At 40.8% G+C, this 27243-nt stretch overlaps 1 protein-coding gene across 2 annotated transcripts in view; it reads left to right on the forward strand.

The window, feature by feature from the left end:
• myo1d (myosin 1D) overlaps window positions 1-27243 on the forward strand; it is a 593379-nt gene that overhangs the window by 224915 nt on the left and 341221 nt on the right. For both annotated transcript variants that reach the window (XM_041173666.1, XM_041173667.1), the window contains one exon: window positions 10030-10196. In XM_041173666.1, coding sequence (XP_041029600.1) covers window positions 10030-10196 — 167 coding nt within the window. The remainder of the gene's footprint in view (window positions 1-10029; window positions 10197-27243) is intronic.

Genomic DNA, 27243 nt, shown 5'->3' on the forward strand with positions numbered 1-27243 from the left:
AGCACAAAAGAAGATGGTTGTGATTGTTGTAGGTCAATCATCTCAGTCCCAGGACAACACTGCAGGAGTTCCTCAGGGTAGTGTCCAACTGTCTTCAACTGCTTCATCAATAACTTTCCCTTGTTTGTAAGATTTGCTGATAATTGCACAATGTTTAGTACCATTCACAACTTCTCTGATACAGAAGCAGTCCGTGCCCATATGCAGCAAGACCTATCAGGCTTGGGCTGAAAAGGGTTAAGTAACATTCACACCACACAAGTAATAGGCAATGACCATCACCAGCAAGAGAGAATTTAACCATCTTCCCTAGATATTCAATGGCATTAACATCGCTGAATCATTACTATCACTGAATCCCCCACTCTTAACATCCTGTGGTTAAAATTGATCAAAAATTGACCTGGACCAGACACGTACATACTGTGGCTATAAGAGCAGGTCAGAGGTTGGGAATTATGCAACACGTAATCTGTCTTGCTAAAGCCTGTCCACCATCTATAAGGTGCTAGTCAGGAATGTGAAAGAATACTCTCCACTTGCCTGAATGAGTATAGCTCCAACAACACACGGGAAGCTTAACACCATCCAGGACAAAGCAGCCTGCTTGCTTGACACCCCATCCACCACCTTCAACATTCACTCCCTCCACCTTTGACGCACAGTGACAATAGTGTGTATCCATCTACAAGATGCACTGCAGGAACTCACCAAGGCTCTTTCAACAGTACCTTTCAAACCCGCGGCCCCTACCACATAGGAGGACAAGAGCAGCAGAAGCATGGGAACACCACCACCTGCAAGTTCTCCTCCAAGCTACACGGCAGCCTGATTTACATACGAACATACAAATTAAGATTAGGAGTAGACCACTCAGCCCCTTGAATATGCTCCACCATTCAATAAGATCATGGCTGATATGAATGTAACTTCAACCCCACATTCCTGCCTACCCCCGATAACTTTTGACCCCCTTGTTAATCAAGAATCTATCTAGCTCTGCCTTTAAAATAATCAAAGACTCTGCTTCTACTGCCTTTTGAAGAAGAGAGTTCCAAAGAGTCACAACCCTCAGAGAAAAAAATTCTCCTCATCTCTGTCTTAAATGAGCAACCCCTTATTTTTAAATGGTGACCCCTTGTTCTAGATTCTCCCACAGGAGGAAACGTCGTCTCCACATCCACCCTGTCAAGACCCCTCAGGATCTTAAAGGTTTCAATTAAGTCATCTCTTACTCTTCTAAATTCCAGTTGATGCAAGCCTAACCTGTCCAGCCTTTCCTCTTAAGACACCTGCCCATTCCTGGTATTAGCCTGGTAAGCCTTCTCTGAACTGCTAATACATTTACATCTTTCTTTAAATAAGGAGACCAGTACTGTACACAATATGCCAGATGTGGTCTCACTAATGCCCTGTACAACTGAAGCATAACCCCCCTACTGTCATAATCAATTCCCCTCACAATAGATGATAACTTTCTGTTAGCTTTCTGAATTACTTTCTGTACCTGCATACTAACCTTTTGTGATTGATGCACTAGGACATCCAGATCCCTCTGAATCTCAGAGCTCTGCAATCTCTCTCCATGTAGATAATATTTTCTATTCTTCCTGCCGAATTGAATGATTTAATATTTGCCCACATTATACTCCATTTTTCAGATCTTTGTCCACACACTTAACCTATCTATGTCATTTTGTAACCTCCTTACGTCCTCTTCACAATTTACTTCCCTACCTATCTTTGTGTCATCAGCAAATTTAGCCATTATTTCTTCAATCCCTTCATCAAAGGCAGTTATATAAATTATAAAAAGTTGAGGCCCCAGCACTGATCCCTCTGGCACTCCACTCGACACATCCTACCAACTAGGTAAAGACTCATTTATACCAACTCTCTGCTTCCTGTTAGCTAGCCAATCTTCTATCCATGCCATATGTTACCCCTACACCATGAACTTTTATTTTCTGCAATAAACTTTGATGTGGAACTTTATCAAAAGCCTTCCTGAAATCTAAGTACAGTACATCCATCGGTTCCCCTTTATCCACAGCCATGTGACTTCTTCAAGAACTCCAATAAATTGGTTAAATATGATTCCCTTTTTACAAAACCATGTTGAATCTGCCTGATTGACTTGAATATTTTTAAATGTCCTGCTATAGCATCTTTAAAAATAGATTCTAACCATTTCCTTATGACAGATGTTAGACTAACTGGCCTATGGTTTCCTGCTTATGTAAAAGCAAAATACTGCAGATGTTGGAAATCTGAAATAAAAACAGAAAATGCTGGAAAAACTCATCAGGTCTGACAGCACCTGTGGAGAGAGAAACAGAGTTAACGTTTCGAGTCCATATGACTCTACTTCAGAGCTAAAGAAAAGTAGGAATGTGATGGAATTTATACATTTTAAGGGGGTGGAGTAGGTGAAGCTAGGCCTTACCCCCACTATTCACTTTAAAACCCTCTCTACTTCCCTAGTTAGGCAGCTCATGAGGATATCAGCCCCAGCACGGTTCAGGTGTAGAGTATCCCAACAGTACAGATCCCACTTTCCCCAATACTGATACCAGTGCCCCACAAACTGGAACCCAGTTCTTCCACACCAGCCTTTAAGCCACACATTCATTTCTCTGATCTTATTTGTCCTATGCCAATTTGCACATAGCTCAGTTAATAATCCAAAAATTATTAGCTTTGAGGCTCTGCTTCTTAATTTGGTGCCTAGCTCATCATCCTTCCTCATCCTGCCTATGTCGTTGGTATCTACACGAACCACGATCACTGGATCCTCCCCCTCCCACTGCAAGTTCCTCTCCAGCACTGAGCAGATGTCCCAAACCCTGGCACTGGGCAGGCAACAAAGCTGTCTGGACTCTCACTCTTTGCTACGGAGAACAGTGTCAATCCCCCTCACTACACTGCCCCCTACAACCACTACATTCCCTTTTGCTCTCCCCACTTGGATGGCTTCCTGTCCCACGGTGCCATGGTCAGTTTGCTCATTCACCCTGCAGCTCCCATTCTCATCCAAACGAGCTGAGAGAACCTCAAGCCTATTGGACAATTGCAGAGGCTCACGCTCCTCCCGTCTGGGTCCCCTTACCTGCCTCAGACATAGTCACACCCTCCTGCCCCTGGCCACTGACCAAATCAGAAGAAACTATCCTAAATGGTGTGACTACTTCCTGGTATAAAGCATCTAGGTAGCTTTCCCCCTCCCTGATGTGTTGCAGTGTCTGCAGCTCAGCCTCCAGCTCAATGACCCTGAGCCGAAGTTCCTCAAGCCACAAAAACTTCTGCAGATGTGTTATCCAGGAGCTCCCACATGCTGCAGCCTTGACACATCACCTGTCCTGCCATCTTTACTGTGCTTTAAATAACTACTTAATTATATTAATCATTTATTTAATGTTGCTTTCTTGTATATGTTTGATTAACTTTACCACCAAATTGTGTACTATTTTTATTAGGGATAGAATAGAACTTACTCACTTACCAGATACTCACCAAGCAGCTAGCTCCTCTCCCTGTAGTAGAGCAAGAACTAATTTCTATGGGGTGAGAAAAATAGAAAGAGAGAATGAACAATTCCTTACCATTACCACCCAATCACTGGTTATGGGGGGGCAGGCAGGAAAGTGAAGTTAAGGCTACGAGCCATAATCTTATTGAATGGGGAAGCAAGCTCAAGGGGGCAAATGGCTTTCTCCTGTTCCTATTATATTTCTTATGTCCTTTTGTTTCTGGCCATTTCAAAGGAACCCATCACACGCAACAACCTTATATTAGATCCTCAACAAAAAATAGATTGCATTTCAAAGGAGGGCAAGTATGAGCAAAGATGTGAAACATCAAGCATAATTCATAACTTTTCTCGGAATTGAATCTTTCTTTTTACAGTTATGAAATGAGCAAGTTATGAAATGTCTTTTTGTAAGGGGTTCAATGCATGTGATTTTGTTGGCTTCTTTTGTTGCCCAGCCTGTAACAGAAGCCTTTAGTTGGTGTGCCTGAGTATTGAATGGGTTGCTGAAAACAAAGCAGTGGGATTCCTGTAAATGCAAACTTTGCTGCAATCATTGTCATGAAGTGTTTAGTAACCATTTCTACAGTCATAAATGTGAGAGGCAAAAAACATCTTTGGTGAAAAACCGAAGGTAAATAATTCAGATGTCTTTGCGTGATCATCAGTAACCTTATTGTGCTGGCATTTCATAGGTCTGTGCCAGTTTTGAATTGTGTTTCCACTGATGGGTCTGGGTTGGGAATATTGAAGCTGCCTCTTGATCATCTGGTGAGCAGAAAATGAATGAGATAGGTTATGTGTCTTTGCATAGTATTCTTGTGACCTGATTTATAACATTGTCAAGGGGAAGCTGCCTGATATACATTCTTTGCTCCTCATTATACTTCCAAGATTGCTTTTTTGCCTGATGGAAAGTCACAGAATACTAGCTATTTTCTTTTAAATTTACTTTTCAGGACACTAACCACCTAAACTGACAGCAGTGATTGATTACATTCTTGTTGCTAATGCAATATTGGCAGTCTCCAAATCCCTCCATTATTACCCCTTTAGTTTGTTATCATACCCACAATAGCTGGCTTTGATCCTTGAATCCTTCTTGAAATGTGTTAATTTGCTCTACAGAAATATTTTCACAATGATGTAGCTCTAATAAGATTGTTAACTTCACACGATAGAGATATCAGAATGGTTTTGTTGCCTGACTAGTCTGGATATAATCAGATTTCACGTATCATATTCTTAGTAATAAACTGGTATTGCAATGTAGATAATGTATATACCAAATTCATACTTGGTGGCAAAGTAAGTCCTCTGAATGACAACTGTAGATCTAATTTGGAATTTTAATACTAATGTTTGAGATTATAATTTTTAACTATTTTCTATAATTTTTGTAATGTAACCTGAGTGCAGAATAGATTTGGGATATCTTTTTTGGAGGATTCTGCTTTCAGTCTAGAATCTTAGTTGATGGGTTTACAGATTTGGAATACTGACCTCTCTGCTCAGTCATCTGATCTGCAAACCCAGAGTGACACTGCCAGTTGAGAGCAGAGTCTCCAAAATGTACCCCTATGTCTGTATAGCATGCCCTTGCAACTTGCACTCAAAAACTCAGCATCTAGGTGCATGTAAATCATGTGCTAAACAACATCCTGGGCTGATCCCATTTAATTTTTGGCCTTGCTTAATATTTGGTAAAATAGTGAAAGTCTGATGCAGTTGTCCAAGAGAGAGAATGCAAAACCCTATCTCATTCTGAAAATTGGCCTTTCTTTCTATAACTACCTGTAATAGTCTATATCAATATACAAAAGTAGCATGACTATCTTGTCCTCTGGTTAATGTTGTTCTGATAAGTGAAACTCATTAAATCAGAAGAAATAGGAGCAGGCATTTGGCCCATCAAGCCTGTTCCAGCATTAGATAAGATCATGGGTTATCTGATTGTGGTCTTAACCTCCACTTTCCTGTTTGTCCCCATAACATTTAATTCTCATGTCAATCAAAATCTATCTAACTTAGCCTTGAATATATTCTATCACCCAGCTGTAGAATAAGGGTCTCGCACACATAGGGTAAATGTAGGACTCAATATAGTACCAGCACACAGCGATGTAAGAGAGCACATGATCCACACCCAGAGACAGTTGAGGGTTGGACAGAACTGTGTCCACCAGCAAGCTTGGAGACAGCTCCTAGCCTGAACCCTTTACTGCATATTTGTAAATAGTTCTAAGAGTTAGTGAAGACCTACAGTTAACCTATGTATGACTACGAAGACTTCTTTAGGCCTACTGAACTGTAACTAACACCTTACAACAGCAGCCTCCACTGCTTTCTGTGAAAGAATTTTCAAAGACTTTGAGAAAAGATGCAGGGGAATCTGGGTATCCTCCTCATCTCCGTCATAAATTGAAAGCTCCTTATTTTTAAACTGTGCCCCCTAGCTCTAGACGGAACAAATTCCTAGAATCCACCCTGTCAAGCCCCCTCAGAATCTTATGTTTCAATAAGATCACCTCTCATTCTTCTAAACTCCAATGAGTACAGGCCCAACCTGCTCAACCTTTCCCCAAAAGACAACATTCCAGGAATCAGCCTAGTGAGCCTTCTCTGTACTGCTCCTAATGCAAGTATACCTTCCTTAAGTAAGGAGACTAAAACTGTACACAGTACTCCAGGTGCAGTCTCACCAATACCCTATACAGTTGCAGCAAGACTTCCCTACTTTTATACCCCACCCCCTTTGCGATAAATGTCAACATTCCATTTGCCTTCTTAATTACTTGTGTGCTAACTTTTTGTGTTTCATGTACAAGGACACCAAGAGCCCTCTAAACTGCAACAGTCTGGACAAGCCCCCATTTTTCCACATGACTCCATTAGCCAAATTTTTTGCCCACTAAACCCAGAAGGGAAGAACAGTAAAAACTGGGAAATAAGAGTTCTGGCCTGACTGTTATTTCCTCCTGGAAATCTATTTATATCTCTTTACAGATTCCTTTTATCCTTCTCACAACTTGCTTTCCAACCTATCTTTGTATCACCAGCAAATTTGTCTACAATGCAGTTGGTCCCATCATCCAAGTTATTATTATGGATTGTAAATAGTTGAGCCTTCAGCACTGATCCCTCCAACACTCCACAAGTCACAGTTTGCCTATCCATTTCGCCTGACTCTGTTTCCTGTTTTAGCCAATACTCTAGCCATGTTAATATCCAATATCTTTTGGAAATCCAAGTACACAACATCTATTGGTTCCCCTTTATCCACTCTGCTTGTTACATCCTCAAAGAATTCTCATAAATTTGTCAAACATGATTTCCCTTTCACTAAACCATGTTGACTCTACCTGAGAGTATTATGATTTTCTGAATGTCCTGCTGCTGCTTCCTTAATAATGGATTCTAGCATTTTCCCAATAACCAATGTTAGACTAACTGGCCTATGGTTTCCAGCCCTCTGTGTCCCTCCTTTCTTGAATAGTGAAAGTTGGAAAAAAAAATGTCAGTAAATGGTACAAACTCACACAGATTTTTACAAAACAAACTGGCAAAAAAGCAGTTCGGGGTAGCATGTATCTTTAAAAAAATGCTATTTTAATGTTTTTTATGTTGATCAGAACAGCATTCTTGTTTTTTTTTATCTTGATTAAGTTTTCTATTGTCTCCTTGTCTTCCATTTTCTCCTCTTCCCCCATTTTGTTCTCTGTCACTTCTTCCCTCTCCTTCTCATCCTCCTGTATCCTCCCTTTCCTCTCTTCCCCTCCTCTTGTGCTTACTCACCCCTTTCTCTCCCTTCACTTTTCTTTTTCGATCTCTTCTGTTCCCCTCTTCCTCTCTCATTCCCACTCCCCTTTTCCCCTTTCCTCTCTCTTTACTTCCCTTACCCACTTTGAGTTTCTCTTCTTTCAATATTTGCTTTTGGTAATTTGTACTCTGTATGCTTTTTCATTTTCCAATTTTTATTTACCAATTTATTCTCTCCAGCTCTTTCCTTATTGTGTTGGGTGACTTTCTTTAAGTCTGGTCCACTAATTTATCCTTTGCCCTTATGGAATAGGCTAAGATAATCTAATGATATTTTCGGGAGTTTGAAATATGTTACAGCTTTAATTGTAACAAAATATTTCCTGTAATCTGGTGATTGAAAGATCTCTCCAAGGTGTAACCTCAGATTCAGTTTCCAGAATGTTAATGTTATTCCCTGAGCTATTTATCAGTACTTGAAAATGAATTCACAGAATCACAGAATGTTAACAGCACAGAAGGAGGCCATTCGGCCCATCGTGTCTGCATCAGCTCTCCAAGAGAGCATTATGACCTAGTGCCGTTGCCCTGCCTTTTCCCTGCACATTTTTTTTATTCAGATAAACATCTAATGCCCTTTTGAATGCCTCAATTGAACCCGCCTCTACCACACTCCCCGACAGTGCATTCCACACCCGAACCACTCGTGTGTGGGAAAAATTGTTTTCTCATGTCACGTTTGCTTCTTTTGCAAATCATTTTAAATCTGTACCCTCTTGTTTTTGATCCTTTTATGAGCAGGAACAGCTTCTCCCTATCTACTCTGTCCAGCCCCTTCATGAACATCTCTATCAAATCTCCTCTTAGCCGCCTTCTCTCCAAGGAGAACGGTCCCAACCTCTCCAATCTATCCTCATAGCTGAAGTCTCTCATCCCTGGGACCATTCTTGTAAACCTCTTCTGTACTGTCTCCAATGTGTTCATATCCTTTCTATAATGTGGCACCCAGAACTGTACACAATACCCCAGCTGAGGTCTAATGAATGTCTTATATAATTTCAGCAAACCTTCCTGCTCTTGTACTCTATGCCCCTATTAATAAAGTCCAGGATACTATATGCTTTATTAATTGCTCTCTCCACCTATTCTGCCACCTTCAATGGCCTATACACCCAGGTTTTTCTGCTCCTGCACCCCCTTCAAAATTTCACCCCTTATTTTATATTCTCTGTCCATGTTCTTCCTACCAAAATGCATCACCTCACACTTCTCCGCATTGAACTTCATCTGACATCTATCTGCCCACCCCACCAACTTGTCTATGTTCTTTTGAAGTTCTACACTGTCCTTCTCGCAGTTTACAACACCCCCAAGTTTCATATCTTCCATAAGCTTTGAAATTGTCCCCTGCACATCAAGATCTAGATCATTAATATATATCAGGAAAAGCAAGGGCCCCAATATCAACCCCTGGGAAACTCCACTACAAACCTTCTTCCAGCTCAAAAGATATCCTACTCCTTTTACCACGCTTTTACTATTTATATGCCTGTAGAAGACTTTGAGATTCCCTTTTATGTTGGCTGCCAGCGTTTTCTCATAATCCCTCTTCGATTCTCTAATATGCTTTTTCACCTCCCCTCTGAACCTTTCTCAATTGTATTTTCTGCCTGACACCCGACATGAGCGCACTTTTTCTTCTTTATCTTAATTTCAATCTCCTTTTTCATCCAGGGAGCTCTGGATTTGTCTGTCCTGTCTTTCTCTTTCCATGGAATTACATGTATTAAATTGTACAGTTTGTTATATGCACTTTATTTTGTTTTATGCCTGCATTATTGTCATCACCCTTACATGCTTCATGTGTCTGTTTGTCTGTGCATGGTGTATGGAATGGGTAGAAGAACAAAGGAATCTACAAACACAGATATTGCTGAAATACCAGAAATGTAAGTTTATACCTATCAGTATAGGATGAACTGTCTGGGCCCTTTTTCTTTGGAAAGAGAAGGCTGAGGGGTGTGAGGGGTGACCTAACAGAGGTCTTTAGAATTAAGAATGATTTTGATAGAGTCGCCACAGTCTTTCCACTTGTGGAGAAGTTAAATCAATATAAGATAGTGACCAAGAAATCAAACAGAATTCAGAAGAAACATCTTTACCCAGAGAGTGGTGAGAATGTAGAACTCGCTGCCACAAGGAGTGGTGAATAGTAACGATAATTTGAGACAAAGCTAGATAAGCATATGAGGGAGAAGGGAATAGAAAGTAATGCTGATACAGTTTGATGAAAAAGGATGGGAGGACACTCAACCGCCAGTGATTTCAGTGATGTGTAAAGAATGAGTTTATAAAAATCTTGTACTGTCGCTGCTTGAATTGTGCAGAACATCTACTATCACCTTCCAAACATTTGGGGTGTTTCTAGAAACAGAATTACATGCTATGCAAACACCGGAGAGTACAGATTGTGGCAATAATTTGATGTAATAGTTTAGGAGTATTGTACAATATTGCCTTTTGTGCTATTGTGCCTGTATTGTACTGATACCAATGCACTATGTGGTACCTAAGGATGAGACTGGCTTAACTGATGTATGGCTTTCAGATATTGTCATGATGCATCTACACACAATTTCATGACCACTGGATCACGTACAAATTTCATTGTCAACAGTAGCATCAAAAGTGTTTTGTACATTATATATGGCAATTTATGGATGACTGTTTTTGTTTGGCAGGAGCCGTACTATGTCCGTTGTATCAAGCCCAATGATCAGAAATCTCCGCTGCTGTTTGATGATCAGCGCTGCCAACACCAGGTTGAATATTTAGGTTTAATGGAAAACGTACGTGTTCGAAGGGCAGGATTCGCTTACCGACAGTCTTATGATAGATTTCTTCAAAGGTAAATATTTATGATAAAATCTGATACTTGGTGAAGATAAAGAACAATATAGCTGATTACACAAAACTATTATGTTCTCATACATTCTGTTAAATCATCAAACATGGACTAATGAAAAGATTGGAATTGATGTTTAACGTATAGATTGGGACTTAGGTTATGGAAGTTTTAGTCTGAGTGTAAACTGCCTGTCAGATGGTCTCCATTGGATCCCGGCCTTGATTAACTTTGAAGTTAGTTTTGTATTGACCCTGGGTCTCGGTGCCATAGTGTTCAAGCTGAAGCCTATGTTTTCTGTGCACTTTTCAAGTGTGCCGTCAGCCATGTCGTAGAGTTAATAGCAAGTGGGAATATACTTCCCTGTGCTTGAATGACCACACTTCGGACTAGAAAAGCAATGGAATGGTTACAGTCAGAGGCATGCAGTTCAGCTATTTCTTCTCCTTATGTCTTTGACAATCAGAATACCTCATGCTTGCAGGAGACAATATACTACCAGATGTAGAAGTGCCTGTAGACTTGGGTTTCTGATTTGGATGTCTCTCACTTATCAACTGAGCCAGTAGATGGAGCTCTTTGCAGTAATACGTTCTCTTACTCTGAGGGATTGAGAATTGGAATGAACTCATTCAGGTCAGGGAATTGCATTATTGACAAGGCAAAGAAGAGCATATGCTGGAAAAGGAACATTCAATACTATGGGGAAAAAAGACAAAAACATGAGGTAGTTGAAGCCATTACTCATGCAGTAATGGTCACTTGATGTATGACATTGAAACCAATGTGAAGGAATTCGTGGACAGCAAGGATATTGAGGCGTAAAAAGTCAGAAGGCAACTGAGCTGCTTTAAAATGTAAACTGGATGCTGGCATTTAAAAGCCCCACTACCACTGAAAATTTGTGAAAGCAATTATTACTTGCAATATAATCTGCAATTGATCTGAATTCGTACAAAGATGTTATTGAAGTTGTACTCAGTATTAGTCTTACCCAGTGAAAGTGCGCTGGGCTAGGAGGTGTTGATTGACGTTAGATCATCTTCTTATCATGTCCACGGACAGTCTAGACATGGCCCAGCCAGAACTGGACACATTTTTACGCCTTGTTGTTGAATTCGGCAAGATCTGCAACAACGCAGGGTTCCTCTAGCGATAGGTATTGCAGGAGATGTTGTATAGTCTGTGGCTCAGTTCCATGTTCACAAGTTGTCGGGCAGGTTGTATAACCCCATCTGCTTAGTGACACTTTTGAACGACCTACACCAGTCCTAAGTCTGTTAAGCCACTTCCAGTTTGCCCAGTTGTAATTAGCTCCTGGGGGAAGGCTTTCATCTGGTAGAATTTCCATCGATGGGGGTTGTTCGAGACTGGCGAGCTGGTCTTTCCCCAAGGCGATGCGGGCTTCAGATGGGGTTGATTGTAATGGAGCAACACTGTTCATGAAGCTCTTCCTTGACTTTAGGTGGCTGGGTGTAGGTGTATGACCATGTAGAGGGTGTCTCTCATCTGATGTTTGACGGAGTCGCTCTTTCTTGCTGGCTACCATTCTTCTTATATCAGGGGGAGTGATACCTGCCAGGATATATAGACTGTTGGTGTTTGTTGGTTTTAAACAACCTGTGATAAGTCGGCAGCTTGCATTCAGAACAGCATCCATCATCTTAGCTTGAGTAGATCTTTCCCATGCAGGGCAGGCGTATTCGGCAGTGGAATAGCAAAGAGCAAATGCACTGGATATTAAATGTGTTGACTGCACACCGCCTGTTTTAATTGCTCCTCCTTTAACTGCCTAGGCCCCAGACTCTGGAATTTCCTCCCTAAATCTCTCTACCTCTCTCTCCCCCTTATAACTACTTCTTAAAACCTACCTCTTTGATCATCTGTTCTATTATTTCTTTATGTGGCTGAGTGTCAAATTTTGTTTGATAATGTCCTGTGAAGCACCTTGGGGCATTTTACGATGTTAAAGATGCTATATAAATGGACGTTTTTATTGTATAGGCAGAGGAGTAGGACTCTCAGCCTCTCGAGGCTGATTCACCTTTCACTGATTTGTACTTCAACTCCATTTACCCACCTTGGCTCCATGTCCCTTAATATTCCTACCTAAAAAAATCAACCAATCCAAAATCAATTTTTCCCTGCATCCACAGGCTTTTGGGAGTTATTTCCCTCTTGAATTGCGTAGATCCAATTTTAAGATGATGTCCCCTTGTTTTTTATTGCCCCACCTGATCGGCTCACTAGAGATCACCATAAGCACAGTCCCAAAAGGAGACTGGATATTGATCAGATCCCTTATTTTCCTTCTGCCCTAACACAAGGCATTGGGGTCAATTGGGACTCCTCTGTAATACTTCAGGTGAAATCAGTTACCTTAGCACAGTCTGGGGTGTTATCTGGGACCTTCCCAATTATTGTGACTGGCTACGCAGTGGCAAAGCTCATTAAGTTAATGGGGAAAGTAATCTTAAAATTCCGCAATAAATTAATACAATTCTTTGTAAATTTTAAGCAGTAGCAGTTAATGCAACTTTTTTCACCCACTCGCATTTATGTAGTATCATTTGTGACCTGAACACCCCAAAGCACTTGAAAGCCAGTGAAGTAGTTTTGAAGTGCAGTCACTGTTGAAATGTAGGGAAACGTAGTGACCAATTTGGGCACAGCAAGTTCCCACCAGCAGGATGATAATGATGAGATGATCTGTTTTTTTTGTAAACTGGTGCTGGCTAAGAGATAAATTTTGTCCAGAACACCAGGGACGACATCCCTTCTCTTCATACTGATGCCATGGGTCCTTTTTCGTCTCTGTAAGATGGAAATCAAGACCTTGATTTAACGTCTCATCTGAAAGATAGTGCAGCCACTCGCTTAGTACTGCATTGGAGCATCTACACTTTGTGAGAGGGACATGCTGAAATTCACTTTTTCCTCGGATTCTCTTATCATTTTTGTCTTGTTTGATAGACATCCAGCCCCTTTCCATCCAAGCAACTTTCACAGTCCTCTGATCAAAATATGTACTTCAGTAAACTGTTCTTAATCATAAAATTCACACTTTGGTGATAATTTAAATGCATGCTTAACATATCACTTTTTTTTTCTCCTCTTCACTGTTCCTAGCAGTTTTTCACCATGATAATTAAGAAATGTTTTAATTTATTTAAACTATACATTTGCTGAAATTTTATTTTGTTAATGGAGATAATTTTTGAAGAATTCAGCCAGTTGTGTTACAGAACCCTACCCCCAATATATATTTTTTTCAAAAGCCTTTTTCTTTTGCCACCAGTGTTGTTCAGGTCTGGCTGATTGATGACTGAGTTTTTACACCCCTAATGGATTTCACAAAATCATAGAATTTTTACAGCACAGAAGGAGGCCATTCGGCACATCATGTCTGCACTTGCTCTCTAAATGGGCAGTTCATTTAGTGCCATTCTCTCGCCTTCTATCTATAACCCTGCACATTCTTCCTTTTCAACTAACGGTCTAATTCCCTTTTGAATGCTTCGATTGAACTTGTCTCAACAACACTGTCAGGCAGTGCAGTCCAGACCTTAACCATTCGCTGTGTGAAAAAGCTTTTTCTGATATCGCTTTTGCTTTTTTTCACAAATTACTTGAAATCTGTGCCCGTACATTCTCGATCCTTTCACGAGGGGGAACAGTTTCTCCCTATCTACTGTGTCCAGATTCCTCATGATTTTGCATACCTCTATAAAATCTCCTCTTGGTTTTACCTTCTCCAGGGAAAACAGTCCTAATGTCTCCAATCTTACTTTATAACCGAAGCCCCTCATCCCGGGAATCATTCTGGTGAATCTTTTCTGCGCTCTCGCCAATGCCTTCGCATCATTCCTAAAGCACGTGCCCAGAACTCGGCGCAACGCTCCAACTGAGGCCAAGCTGGTGTCTTATACAAGTTCAACATAACCTCCTTGCTCTTGTACTCTATGCCCTTATTAATGAAGCCTACAATACTATATGCATTTTTAGCTGCCGCCTCAACCTGCCTTGCCATCTTCATTGACCTATGTACATAGACACCCAGGTCCCTCTCTCCCTGAATGCCCTTTAGAGTTGTACCCTTTTTTTTGTATTGTCTCTCCATGTTCCTCTTACCAAATTGAATCACTTCATATTTCTCTGCATTGATCTTCATCTGCTACATGACCATCCATCCACCAACTTATCTATATGTTTTTGAAGTTCTACACTATCCTCCTTACAAATCTTGGAAGCATTATGAACTGTATCATCCACAAAGTTTGAAATTTTACCCAGTACACCAAAGTCTAGGTCATTATTACATTATCAGGAGAAGCAAGGGTCCCAACACTGACCCCTGGGGAACTCCACAACAAACCTTCCTCCAGTCCGAAAAATGTCCATTAACTACTATTCACTGTTTCCTGTCACTCAGCCAATTTCCTATCCATGTTGCTATTTCCCTTTTATTCCATGAGTGGTGACTTTGCCAACAAGTCCATTGTATCAAATGCCTTTGGAAGTCCATGTACACCACATCGACAGCATTGCCCTCATCAGCCCTCTCTGTTACCTCTTCAAAAAGCTCCAGCAAGTTAGTTCAACAAGGTTTTCCCTTAACAAGTCTATGCTTGCTTTCCTTAATTAACTTGCATTTGTCCATGTAGCTATTAATTTTGTCACTAATTATTGTTTCTAGAAGCTTCCCCACAACTGAAGTTAAACTTACTGGCCAATATTTGCTGAGCTTACCTTTACACCCTATTTTGAACAAGAATGTAATGTGTGTGCAATTCTCCAGTCCTTTAGCATCACCGCTGAATCTGGAACAGTCCCTGCAGATTGGAGGGTGGCAAATGTAACCCCACTATTTAAAAAAGGAGGGAGGGAGAAAACAGCAAATTATGGAGCAATTAGCCTAACATCGGTAGTAGGGAAAATGTTAGAGTCTATTATAAAGCATGTGATAACAGGACACTTAGAAAATATCAGTGGGATTAGACAAAGTCAACATGGATTTATGAAAGGTAAATCATGTTTGACAAACCTACTGGAGTTTTTTGAGTGTGTAACTAGCAGAATAGATAAGGGAGAACCAATGGATGTGGTGTATTTGGATTTTCAGAAAGCTTTTGATAAAGTCCCACATAAGAGGTTAGTGTGCAAAATTAAAGCACATGTGTTTGTGGGTTATATATTGGCATGGATTGAGAATTGGTTAATGGACTGGAAACAGAGTAGGAATAAACAGGCCTTTTTCAGTGCGGCAGGTGGTGACTAGTTGGGGTACTGCAGGGATCAGTGCTTGAGGCCCAGCTATTCACAATATATATCAATGACTTGGATAGGTGAAACAAATGTAATATTTCCAAATTTACTGACAGCATGAAACTTGGTGGGAATGTGAGCGGTGAAGGAGGTGTTAAGATGCTTCAAGGTGATTTAGACAGGTTGAGTGAGTGGGCAAATACATGGCAGATGTGTTATACCGTGGATAAGCGTGATGTTACCCATTTCAGTAGGAAAAACAGAATGGCAGAATATTATTTAAATGGGGGCAGATTGGGAAATGTTGATGTACAAAGGGACCTGGTTGTCCTTGTACACCAATCACTGAAAGCAAGAATGCAGGTGCAGCAAGCAGTTAAGAAGGCAAATGGTATGTTGTGAGAGGACTTGAGTACAGGAACAAGGATGTCTTACTGCAGCAGTACAGGGCCTTGGTTAGACCATACCTGAGCTATTGTGTGCAGTTTTGGTCTCCTTACCTAAAGAAAGGATATGTTTGCCACAAAGGGAGTGCAGCGAAGGTTCACCAGACTGGTTTCTGAGTTGGCAGGATTGTTGTATGAGGAGAGATTGGGCCACTAGGCCTGTATCTGCTGGAATTTAGAAGAATAAGAGGAGATCTCATTGTAATGTCTAAAATTCTGATAGGGTTTGACAGGCTGGATGCAGGGATGATGTTTCCTCTGGCTGGGGTTGGGGGGTCTAGTACTAGGGGTCACAGTCTCAGGATATGGGGTAGGCCATTAAGGACTGAGATGAGGAGAAACTTCTTCACTCAGAGTGGTGAACCTGTGGAATTCTCTACCACAGAAGGCTATGGAGGGAAAGTCACTGAATATATTTAAGAAGGAAATAGATTTCTGGACTCTAAAGACATCAAGAGGTATGGGGAAAGAGCGGGACTGTGGCATTGAGATAGAGGATCATCCACGATCATTTAGGAGACAGTGAGCATTGTATTGTATGTTTTAGGATGATGGTCAAAAAGGGTGACAGGTAATCCAGAGTAAAAATAATTAACTGGACAAGAGCTGACTTCAGTGGGGCAAGATCAGAGCTGGGCCAAATAGACTGGAATGAAAAATTGGCAGGAAACGTTGTAGCTGAATAGTGGGCTACCTTCAAGAAAGAATTGGTTTGGACAAGGTCAGGGTATATTTCACTGAAAGGGAAAGGTAGGCCAAACAAATCCAGAGGGCTTCATGGATGAAAAAGGAGATTGAAGTTAAGATAATGAAAAAAAACTGCACTCATGACAGGTGTCAGGTAGAAAATACAATTGAGAACCAAGAGGAATACAGAAGGGTCAGAGGGGAGGTGAAAAAGCATATTAGAGAAGCGAAGAGGGATTATGAGAAAAGACTGGCAGTCAACATAAAGGGGAATCCCAAAGTATTCTATAGGCATCTGAATAGTAAAAGGGTGGTAAAAGGAGGAGTAGGGCCGATTAGGGACCTAAAAGGGAATTTACACATGGATGAAGGGGCCATGGCTGAAGTATTAAATGAATACTTTGCATCCGTCTTTACCAAGGAGATAGATACTACCCAGGCCATGGTGACAGATGAGGAAATTAAGGGTTCAGAATTGATAAGGAGGAAGTGTTGAACCAACTGTCGGTACTTAAAGTTGATAAGGCACCAGGGCTGGATGAAATTCTTCCAAGGATATTGAAGGAAGTGAGAGTAGAAACTGCAGGGGCACTGGCCATAATCTTTCAGCCCCTAGACTCGGGTGGTGCCAGAGGACTGGAGAATTGCAAACATTATGCCCTTATTCAAAAAAGGTTGTAAAGATAAGCCCAGCAATTACAGACCAGTCAGTCTAACTTCAGTGGTGGGCAAGATTCTGGAAATTAATTGGGATAGAGTTAGTACTCACATGGAAAAATATGGGTTGACATGGAAGAGCCAGCATGGATTTCTAAAGGGGAAGTTGTGTTTAACCAACTTGCTGGAATTCTTTGAAGAGATAACAGAAAAGGCCTATGAGGGTGATGCTGTTTGTGTGGTATACATGGACTTTGAAAAGGCATTTGACACAGTGCCACACTACCAACTTGTGAGAAAAGTTATTGCTCATGGAATAAAAGAGACAATAGCAACGTGGATACAAAATTGGCTAAAAATGGGAAGCCGTGAGTAATGGTCAATGGATATTTTTCAGGCTGGAGGAAGGTTTGTAGTGGAGTTCCCCAGGGATCAGTTAGGGGATCCTTGTTTTTTCTGATATATATTAATGAACTAGATCTTGGTGTGCAGGGGACAATTTCAAAGTTTGTGGATGATACGAAGCTTGGGAATGTTGTGAACTGCGAGGAGAACAGTGTAGAACTTCGAGAGGACATAGACAAGTTGGCGGAGTGGGCATATAGGTGGCAGATGAAGTTCAATGTGGAGAAATGTGAGGTGATGCATTTTGGTAGGGAGAACATGGACAGCCAATATAAAATAAGGGGTGAAATTTTGAAGGGGTGCAAGAGCAGAAGGTTTGAGTCTATATGTGCATAGATCATTGAAGTTGGCAGGACAGGTGGAGAGCAGTTAATAAAGCATATAGAATCTTGGGCTTTATTAATAGGGGCATAGAGTACAAGAGCAGGGAAGTTATGCTGAATTTATATAACGGACTCATTAGACCATAAGATATAGGAGCAGAAGCAGGCCATTCGGCCCATTGAGTCTGTTCTGCCATTCAATGAGATCATGGCTGATCTGATAATCCTCAACTCCATTTTCCTGCCTTTTCCCCATAATCCTTGATCCCATTACTCAACCTTGAATATACTTAACGACCTAGCCTCTACAGCCCCTTAAGGTAAAGAATTCCAAAGATTCGTTACCCTCTGAGAAAAGAAATTCCTCCTCATCCCTGTTTTAAATGGGTGCCCCCTTACTCTGAGATTATGCCCTCTGGTCCTAGACTCTCCTACTAGAGGAAACAACCTCTCAACATCTACCCTGTCAAGTCCCTTGTTATGACCCAGCAGTTGGTAAAGCTGAGTTATTTAAAAATCCCAGGGGGAAACTTTAAACAACTGTCGTAACTTATATTTTTATTTTTGTATGTTTGAGATGCAGCTCTAAATTGAGGAATCAGACCACCAGTTCTCGAGAGGTTAAATATCTAAATACGTGAGACATTTATTAATTTACACAAGTTAAATATAAACACATGGCAAAAATTACTTATCATCACATTTAACAAATTTCCAAACTAATCTCCATTAAGGCAACAGCAACCCATAGACTTAACCAGACACCAGGCAAAGCATTTTCACCTTACGAATTCAAAATGAGGTTCCTCTCACTTTGGTTCTTGTGGAGACAGTTGTCGGCTTACAGCTGCTTTGGTCTTACATTGTCTCTGCCCTGCACACACACAACTGCTGTCTGCTTTACCCAACACAGCTCATTGAATGTAAATTCTCATTGTATCACCAGCTCCTTTGAACTCCACCTATTCTAACAATAAAACCCCCTTCATTATACAAATTTTATTAGTAATATAAACATTGTTTGGTCTCTGCTAGCTAGGTGCTAGAAATCACCCATTTTCTTGAATGCTCTATTCAACAAAATGCAAATGCACTCTACCTTCCTTACATCTCAAAACTAGTATACATCAAAGCACCCAGACTAGCTGGCTTTAAGCCAATTAAGACACACCCACAGACTAAACCTCTATTTTAAAAGAATATTTTTCCAATAATATATACATGAATAGCTTCATGACACCCCCTAAGAATCTTATATGTTTCAATAAAGTCGCCTCTCATTCTTCTAAACTCCAGTGAGTACAGGCCCAACCTACTCAACCTCTCCTCATAAGAAAACCCCTACGTGCCTAGGATCAACCTAGTGAACCTTTTCTGGACTGCCTCCAATGCCAGTATATCTTTCCTTAGATAAGGGGACCTAAATTCTTCACAGTGTTCTAGGTGTGGTTTAACTAGTGTCTTGTATAGTTTTAGCAAGACTTCCCTATTTTTATACTCCATTCCCTTTGAAATAAAGGCCAACATTCCATTTCCCTTCCCTGTTACCTGTTGAGCTTGTATGTTAGCTTTTTGGGATTCATGCACATGGATTCCCAAATCCCCCTGTGCTGTAGCTTTCTGCAGTCTTTCTCCATTTAAGTAATATTCAGCTCCTCTATTCTCCCTGCCAAAGTGCATAACCTCAATTTTCCCACAATATATCCCATCAGCCAAGTTTTTGCCCAATCACTTAAACTGCCTATACCCCTCTGCAGACTCGTCATGTTACCCTTACCACTTGCCTTCCCACCTATTTTTGTGTCATCCACAAACTTGGCGATAGTACATTTACTTCCCTCATCTAAGGCATTAATATATATTGTAAATAATTGAGGCCCCAGCACTGATTCTTGTGGCAGTCCAGTAGTTACAGGTTGTCATACCAAAAATGCCCCCCTTATCCCAACTCTCTGTCTTCTATTAGTTAGCCAATCCTCTATCCATGCTAATATACCACCCCCATGGGCTCTTATCTTACGTGTGGTACCTTATCGAATGCCTTTTGGAAATCCAAATATATTACATCTACTGGTTCCCCTTTATAGATCCTGCTTGTTACTTCCTCAAACCATTCTAATAAATTTGTTAGGCATGATTTCCCCTTCATGGAGCCATGCTAACTCTGCTTGATTAGGTTGTGTATTTCTAAATGCTCTGCTATTACATCCTTTATAATAGACTCCAACATTTTCCCAATAACAGATGTTAAACTAACTGTTTATTGTCTCCCTCCCTTTTTGAATAAGGGTGTTACATTGGCCATTCTCCAATCCTCTGGGATTTTCCAGAATCTAAGGATTCTTGGAAGATTACTACCAGTGCATCCATTATCTCTGTAGCTACTTCCTTTAATATTTTAGGATGCAACCCATTAGTTCTAGGGGATTTATCGGCCTTTAGCCCCATTAGTTTCCCTACTACTTTTTCTCCAGTGATAGTTACTGTATTTATTCCCTCCCCCCCACCCCCTTTGCCCCTTGATTATTTAGTAATTTTGGAATGCTATTAGCACCTTCTACCATGAAGACTGAAGCAAAGTCTGTATTCAGCTCCTCTGCCATTTCCTGGTTCCCCATTATTTTTTCCCCAGCCTCATTCTCTAAGGGGCCTATGTTCACTATGGTCTCTCTCTTCCTTTTTATATCTTTAAAGAAGCTCTTACTGCCTGTTTTTATATGACTTGCTAATCTACCCTCAAAGTTTATTTTCTCCCTCTTTATTTTTTTTGGTAACCTTTTGTAGGTTTTGAAAACTTATCCAATCATCTGGCTTACCACTAATTTTTGCTACATTGTATGTTTTTCCTTTCAACTTGAATCTGTCCTTAACTTCCTTGCTTAACCATGGTTGGTTTATCCCTTTGAATCCTTCTTTCTTATTGGGATATATCTTTGTTGAGGGTCATGAACTATTCTCTTAAACGTCTGCTATTGTTCATCAACCATCTTTTCTGCTAAACCGTTTTCCCAGTCCACTCCAGCCAACTCTGCCCTTATTCCATTATAATTACCCTTATCCAAGCTTAGCACAGTTGTTTCCGACCCAAGTTCTCTCTCTCAAACGGAATGCTAAATTCTACCATATTATGGTCACTGTTTCCTAGGGGATCCTTTATGCTGAGATCAAATATTAAACCTGTTTCATTACGCATTACCAAATCCAACATAGCCTGATCCCCAGTTTCTTGTTCTAAAAAACTGTCCTGAATACAATCTATGAATTCTTGCTCGTGTCTACCTCAGCCAATTTGATTTTCCCAATCTACATGAAGATTAAAGTCACCCATGATTAATGTACTTCCCTTTTTTACATGCCCTCATTATCTCCTGATTTATTCTCTGTCCTATGTTAGAAACAGAAAGTTGTGATAGTAGGAGATTTTAACTTTCCACATATTGACTGGGATTTCCATACTCTAAAAGGGCTGGATGGCTTGGAGTTTGTCAAATGTGTTCAGGAAAGTTTTCTAAATCAATATATAGAAGTACCAACGAGAGAGGATGCAATACTTGATCTCCTATTAGGGAACCAGACAGGTCAGGTGACAGAAGTATGTGTAGGCGAACATTTTGGGTCCATTGACCACAATGTCATTAGTTTTAAGCTAATTATGGATAAGGATAGGTCTGGTCCTCGAGTTGAGATTCTAAATTGGAGAAAGGCCAATTTTGTGGAAATGAGAAAGGATCTAGGAAGAGTGGATTGGCATAAGTTGTTTTCTGGCAAGGATGTGTTCAGTAAGTGGAAGGCATTCAAAGGCAAAATTTTGAGAGTGCAGAGTTTGCATGTTCCTGTCAGGATTAAAGGCAAAGTTAGCAGGCATAGGGAACCTTGGTTTTCAAGGGATATTGGCGATCTGGTTAAGAAAAAGAGATAGGTGTATAGCAGGTAAAGGCAACAAGAAGCAAATGAGGTACTTGTAGAGTATAGAAAATGTAAGAAAATACTAAAAAAGGAAATCAGGAAGGCAAAAAGAAGACATGAGGTGGCTTTGGCAGATAATGTGAAGGTAAACCTGAAGGGTTTCTATAAGTATATTAAGAGTAAAAGGATAGTAAGGGACACAATTGGTCCCCTTGAAGATCAGAGTGGTCGTCTATGTGTGGAGCCTCATGAGATGGGGGAGATCGTAAACAGTTTTTTTTTGCATCGATATTTACTCAAGAAACTGGCATAGTGTATAAGGAAGGAAGGGAAACAAGCAGTAGTTTCATGGAACATATAGAGATTAAAGAGGAGGAGGCGCTTGCTGCCTTACAGCGAATAAAGGTAGATAAATCCCCCGGGCCCGACATGATATTCCCTCGAACCTTGAGGGAGACTAGTGTAGAAATTGCAGGGGCCCTGGCAGAAATATTTAAAATATCCTTAGCCACAGGTGAGATGCCGGAGGATTGGAGGGTAGTTCATGTTGTTCCGTTGTTTAAAAAAGGCTCCAAAAGTAAATCAGGTAATTACAGGCCAGTGAGCCTGACGTCAGTAGTAGGTAAATTATTGGAAGGTGTTCTGAGAGATCGGATATATAATTATTTGGACAGCCAAGGGCTGATTAAAGATAGTCAGCATGGCTTTGTGCGTGGTAGGTCGTGTTTAACGAACCTTGTAGAGTTTTTTGAGGAGGTTACCAAGAAAGTAGATGAAGGAAAGGCTGTGGATGTTGTCTACATGGACTTTAGTAAGGCCTTTGACAAGGTCCCACATGGGAGGTTAGTTCAGAAGGTTCAGACACTTGGTATCCATGGAGAGGTTGTAAACTGGATTCAAAATTGGCTGTGTGGGAGAAGACAGAGAGTGGTAGTGGATGATTGCTTCTCAGACTGGAGGTCTGTGACTAGAGATGTGCCTCAGGGATCTGTGCTGGGACCATTGTTGTTTGTTGTCTATATCAATGATTTGGATGATAATGTGGTAAATTGGATCAGCAAGTTTGCTGATGACACTAAGATTGGAGACGTTGTGGACAGCGAGGAAGGCTTTCAAAGCTTGCAGAGAGATCTGGACGAACTGGAAAAATGGGCCAGAAAATGGCAGATGGAATTTAATGCGGAAAAGTGTGAGGTGTTACATTTTGGAAGGTCAAACCAAGGTAGGACATACACAGTAAATGGTAGAGCACTGAGGAGAGCGGAGGAACAAAGGGATCTGGGAGTTCAGATACATAGTTCCCTGAAAGTGGCGCACAAGTAGACAAGGTTGTAAAGAAAGCTTTTGGCATACTGGCCTTCATAAATCAAAGTATTGAGTATAGGAGTTGGGATATTATGGTGAGGTTGTATAAGACATAGGTGAGGCCAAATTTGGAGTATTGTGTGCAGTTCTGGTCGCCTAACTACAGGAAGGATATCAGTAAGATTGAGAGAGTGCAGAGAAGATTTACTAGGATGTTGCCAGGTCTTAAGGAGTTGAGTTACAGGGAAAGATTAAACAGGTTAGGACTTTATTCCTTGGAGCGTAGAAGAATGAGGGGAGATATGATAGAAGTTTACAAAATTATAAGGGGTATAGACAGAGTAAATGCGAGTAGGCTCTTTCCACTTAGATTAGGAGAAATAAACACGAGAGGACATGACCTTAGGGTGAAAGGGGAAAGGTTTAGGGGGAACTTCTTCACTCAGAGAGTGGTGAGAGTGTGGAACGAGCTACCATCTGACGTGGTAAATGCGGGCTCACTCTTACGTTTTAAGAATAAATTAGATAGATACATGGATGGGAGAAGTCTGGAGGGTTATGGACTAGGTGCAGGTCAATGGGACTAGCGGAATAATATTTCAGCACAGACTAGAAGAGCCGAATGGCCTGTTTTCTGTGCTGTAGTGTTCTGTGTTTCTACAGGTTAGCTACTGTCAGAGGACGTATAGACTGCTCCCACCAGTGTCATCTTCCCCTTGTTATTTCTTATCTCCACCCATATGGATTCTACATCTTCCGATCCAAGATCCTTTCTTGCTATCGTACTTATTCCATCTCATAACAACAAAGCTACCACACCACCCTTTCGTTCCTGACTGTCCTTTTAAAAAGTCACATACCCTTGAATATTTAGTTCCCAGCTTTAATCTCCTTTTAGACCTCAGTTCTGAGCACCATATTATAGGAAGGATGTGAACACATTGGAGAGAGTACAGAAGAGGTTTACAAGAAATGTTCCAGGAATGAGAAACTTCAGCTATGAGGATAGATTGGGAAGGTTGGGACTGTTCTCCTTGGAAAGAAGGCGGCTGAGAGGAGATTTGATAGAGATATTCAAAATCATGAGGGGGCTGGACAGAGTAGATAGGGAGAAGCTGTTCCCGTTCGCAAAAAGAATCAAGAACGAAAGGGTGCAGATTTCAGTTGATTTGCAAAAGAAACAAGTGTGACGTGAGGAAAAACATTTTCACACGACGAGTGGCTTGGGCCTGGAACGCACTGACCGGAAGTGTGGAGGTAGGTCCAGTTGAGGCATTCAAGAGGACATTAGATGATTATTTGAATAGGAGCATTGTGCAAGGGTACAGAGAAAAGGCAGGGGAAGGCACTAGGTCATAATGCTCATTTGGAGAGCTGGTGCAGACTTGATGGGCCAGAAAGCCGCCTCCTGTGCCGTTAAGCTTCTGTGATTCTATGATATGATTATGCTGAATGGCGGACCCGGCTCAAAGGGCCAAATGACCTATTCCTGCTCCTACTTTCTATGTTTCTATGAGTCTAAGAAAGACTGAAAAATTATGGCCAGTGTCTCTACAATTTCCACTCACACTTCCCCCACTATCCTTGGATGCATCTCACCCAGTCCTTGTGCCTTATCAACTTTAAGTACAGACAGCCTCTCCAATACCACCTCCTTATCTATTTAAACTCTTCTGGTGTCTGAATTGCTTCCTCTTCCACCATGGCTTGTGTAGCATCTTCGTCTTTGGTAAAGACAGATGTGAAGCATTCATTTAATACTTCAGCCATGCCTTCTGCCTCCATGTGTAAACCCCCTTTTTTGGTCCCTATTTGGCCCTACTCCTTTTACCATCCTTTTACTATTTATATGCTTATAGAATGCTGCCATTTTATGTTAGCTGTAATGTAAAAAAACTGTTATGTAAAAGGATTCTATTTTCCGTTAGCTGCCAGTCTCTTTTTGTGCTTCCTCTTTGCTTATTTGCCTCTTCTCCTCCCCTCTGAGCCTTCTATATTCAGCTTGGTTCTCAATTGTATTTTCAATCAAACATCTGCCATGAGCACACTTTTTCTTCCTTCCCTTAATTTCCATTTCTTTTGTCATCCAGGGAGCTCTGGATTTGTTTTCCCTACCTTTCCCTTTCAAGAAAGTATATCTTGACTGTTCCTGAACTATCTCTACTTTGCAGGTAGCCCACTGTTTCTCCTACCAACATTTGACTCCAGTTTATTCAGTCCAGCTCTGTTCTTACCCCATTGAAGTTGGCTTTTCCCTGTTAATTATTTTTGTTGTGAATTATTCTGTCTTTTTCCATATGGCCAGCCTAAGCCTTGGGGTGCAATAATCATTGTCCCCTAAATGTTCTCCTACTGGCACTTGATCCACTTGGTCCACCTCATTCCCAGAACCAAGTCTAGCAGTGCCTTTGCAGTTGGTCTGGATTTATGGTATATGGGGTTAAGTCTGTTAGTTGCATATGGCTGTACTGCTAAATATCACACCTGTTATTTTGAGCCTATGTTGTGTCACTGCACCATAGGTTTGGACCTGAATCATTCTGCTGAAGGAAGTCAGTGAATTGTAAGTGTCATTCATTGGCAAAGCCAGATCTTAATCATCAAACAGATACAATGGGCCTGTTTTACTTTATTTTAATACAGTTGATTTTCTTAACTATCCTGAATGCAATTTCATGGGTTAATATAGGAACATTAGGAGTTACGCTCTTCTGACCTGCTCTGCCATTCACTTAGATCATGGCTGATCTACATCCATGTTTTTCACATTTATTCCCCATCCCTTGATAGGAAAATCATGACCTTCGAACCATAACTTCCACCAGCAAGGACAGCAGGTACATGGGAACAGCATCACCTCCAATTTCCCCTCCAAGTTGCACACCACCCCACCATGGACATCTTTGCTGCTCCTTCATCATTGCTTCATCGTTGGGTCAAAATCCTGGAACTTCCTATTAAGTAGTATGATTGGATCATTCTTCCATCTCCTATACTTCTGTTCTCATAACTTAACCCCTAAACTCTGATGCCAAAGCCGCAAGCAACAATTCAGTACCTCACCCGAGAGGCCATTTGCTGTGAGTGTTGACAGGTTGTTAAACCATGAGAAGCGATCGTAGCCATATACTCACTTGATATCTACAGAGGCACTGGGCAGCGATCTGAATCTGGGAACACTGGCCGATAAGTACTCAGTTCTTTTGCAATTTCTTCAAATTGCACAATTATTGTGAATTACTTTTCTAAATTTAACCATGTGTGACAAGCTTATGGAACATTTAATATAATTTTCCATAAAACATTTAATGACTATTAAAAATAAATACTGCATGTTAAATGTTCAGAGTACTGTCTGTAGATACCTGTGAAAACTAGGCTACAGTCTGTGTTATGATATGGCAGATGGTAATTGCCAGGCTGACCAAATCCCAATGGGAAACTTGGTCAAGTTATCACAATGATATTTCAATTTGTATTTATGAGAAGGTATGTACACTGAAGACAGAAGTAAAGAGTCCACTACCACCTTTGGAGATTTTAAAGATTAAATTAAAAGATTTATTAACAAAAGAAAAGAAACTTAACCACACAAAATTACAGTTATACAGTTAAATTTAGTCTTATAACAGTTCCCAAAAGATTTCTACTTAACTAGACTCCCAATTACACACACCTGTCAGACAAAAGTCCAAAGAGATTCTTAATCTATAAAACATCCAGCAATATTACCACAAGCACCCGCTGTTGCTTTAAGGGAGATGTCCCACAGCTTTTCTCTCCCTCTCATTCCACAATGGAACTCCAAGGCTTTTAACAAAACCTTGCACTCTGAACCAAACCAAAACTTCTCTGGGGTGGCTAGAGAACACTTTTTCACAGGTCTACTTCACATAGTCCACCCCTCAAGATCTCACAGGGCAACTCCCATACAGGTTTCCATCTTTCTTTCAATATATTTTCTCTTTTTTGATCTGTAAATCCCATTGTTTCACCCTTGCTTTCAAAGTTACATTTTCCAGAATGTAAAAATCTTTCATGTCCTTATGGCCATCA

The sequence above is a fragment of the Carcharodon carcharias genome, chromosome 23 (assembly GCF_017639515.1).
Source record: "Carcharodon carcharias isolate sCarCar2 chromosome 23, sCarCar2.pri, whole genome shotgun sequence".
NCBI classification, from domain to species: Eukaryota; Metazoa; Chordata; class Chondrichthyes; order Lamniformes; family Lamnidae; genus Carcharodon; species Carcharodon carcharias.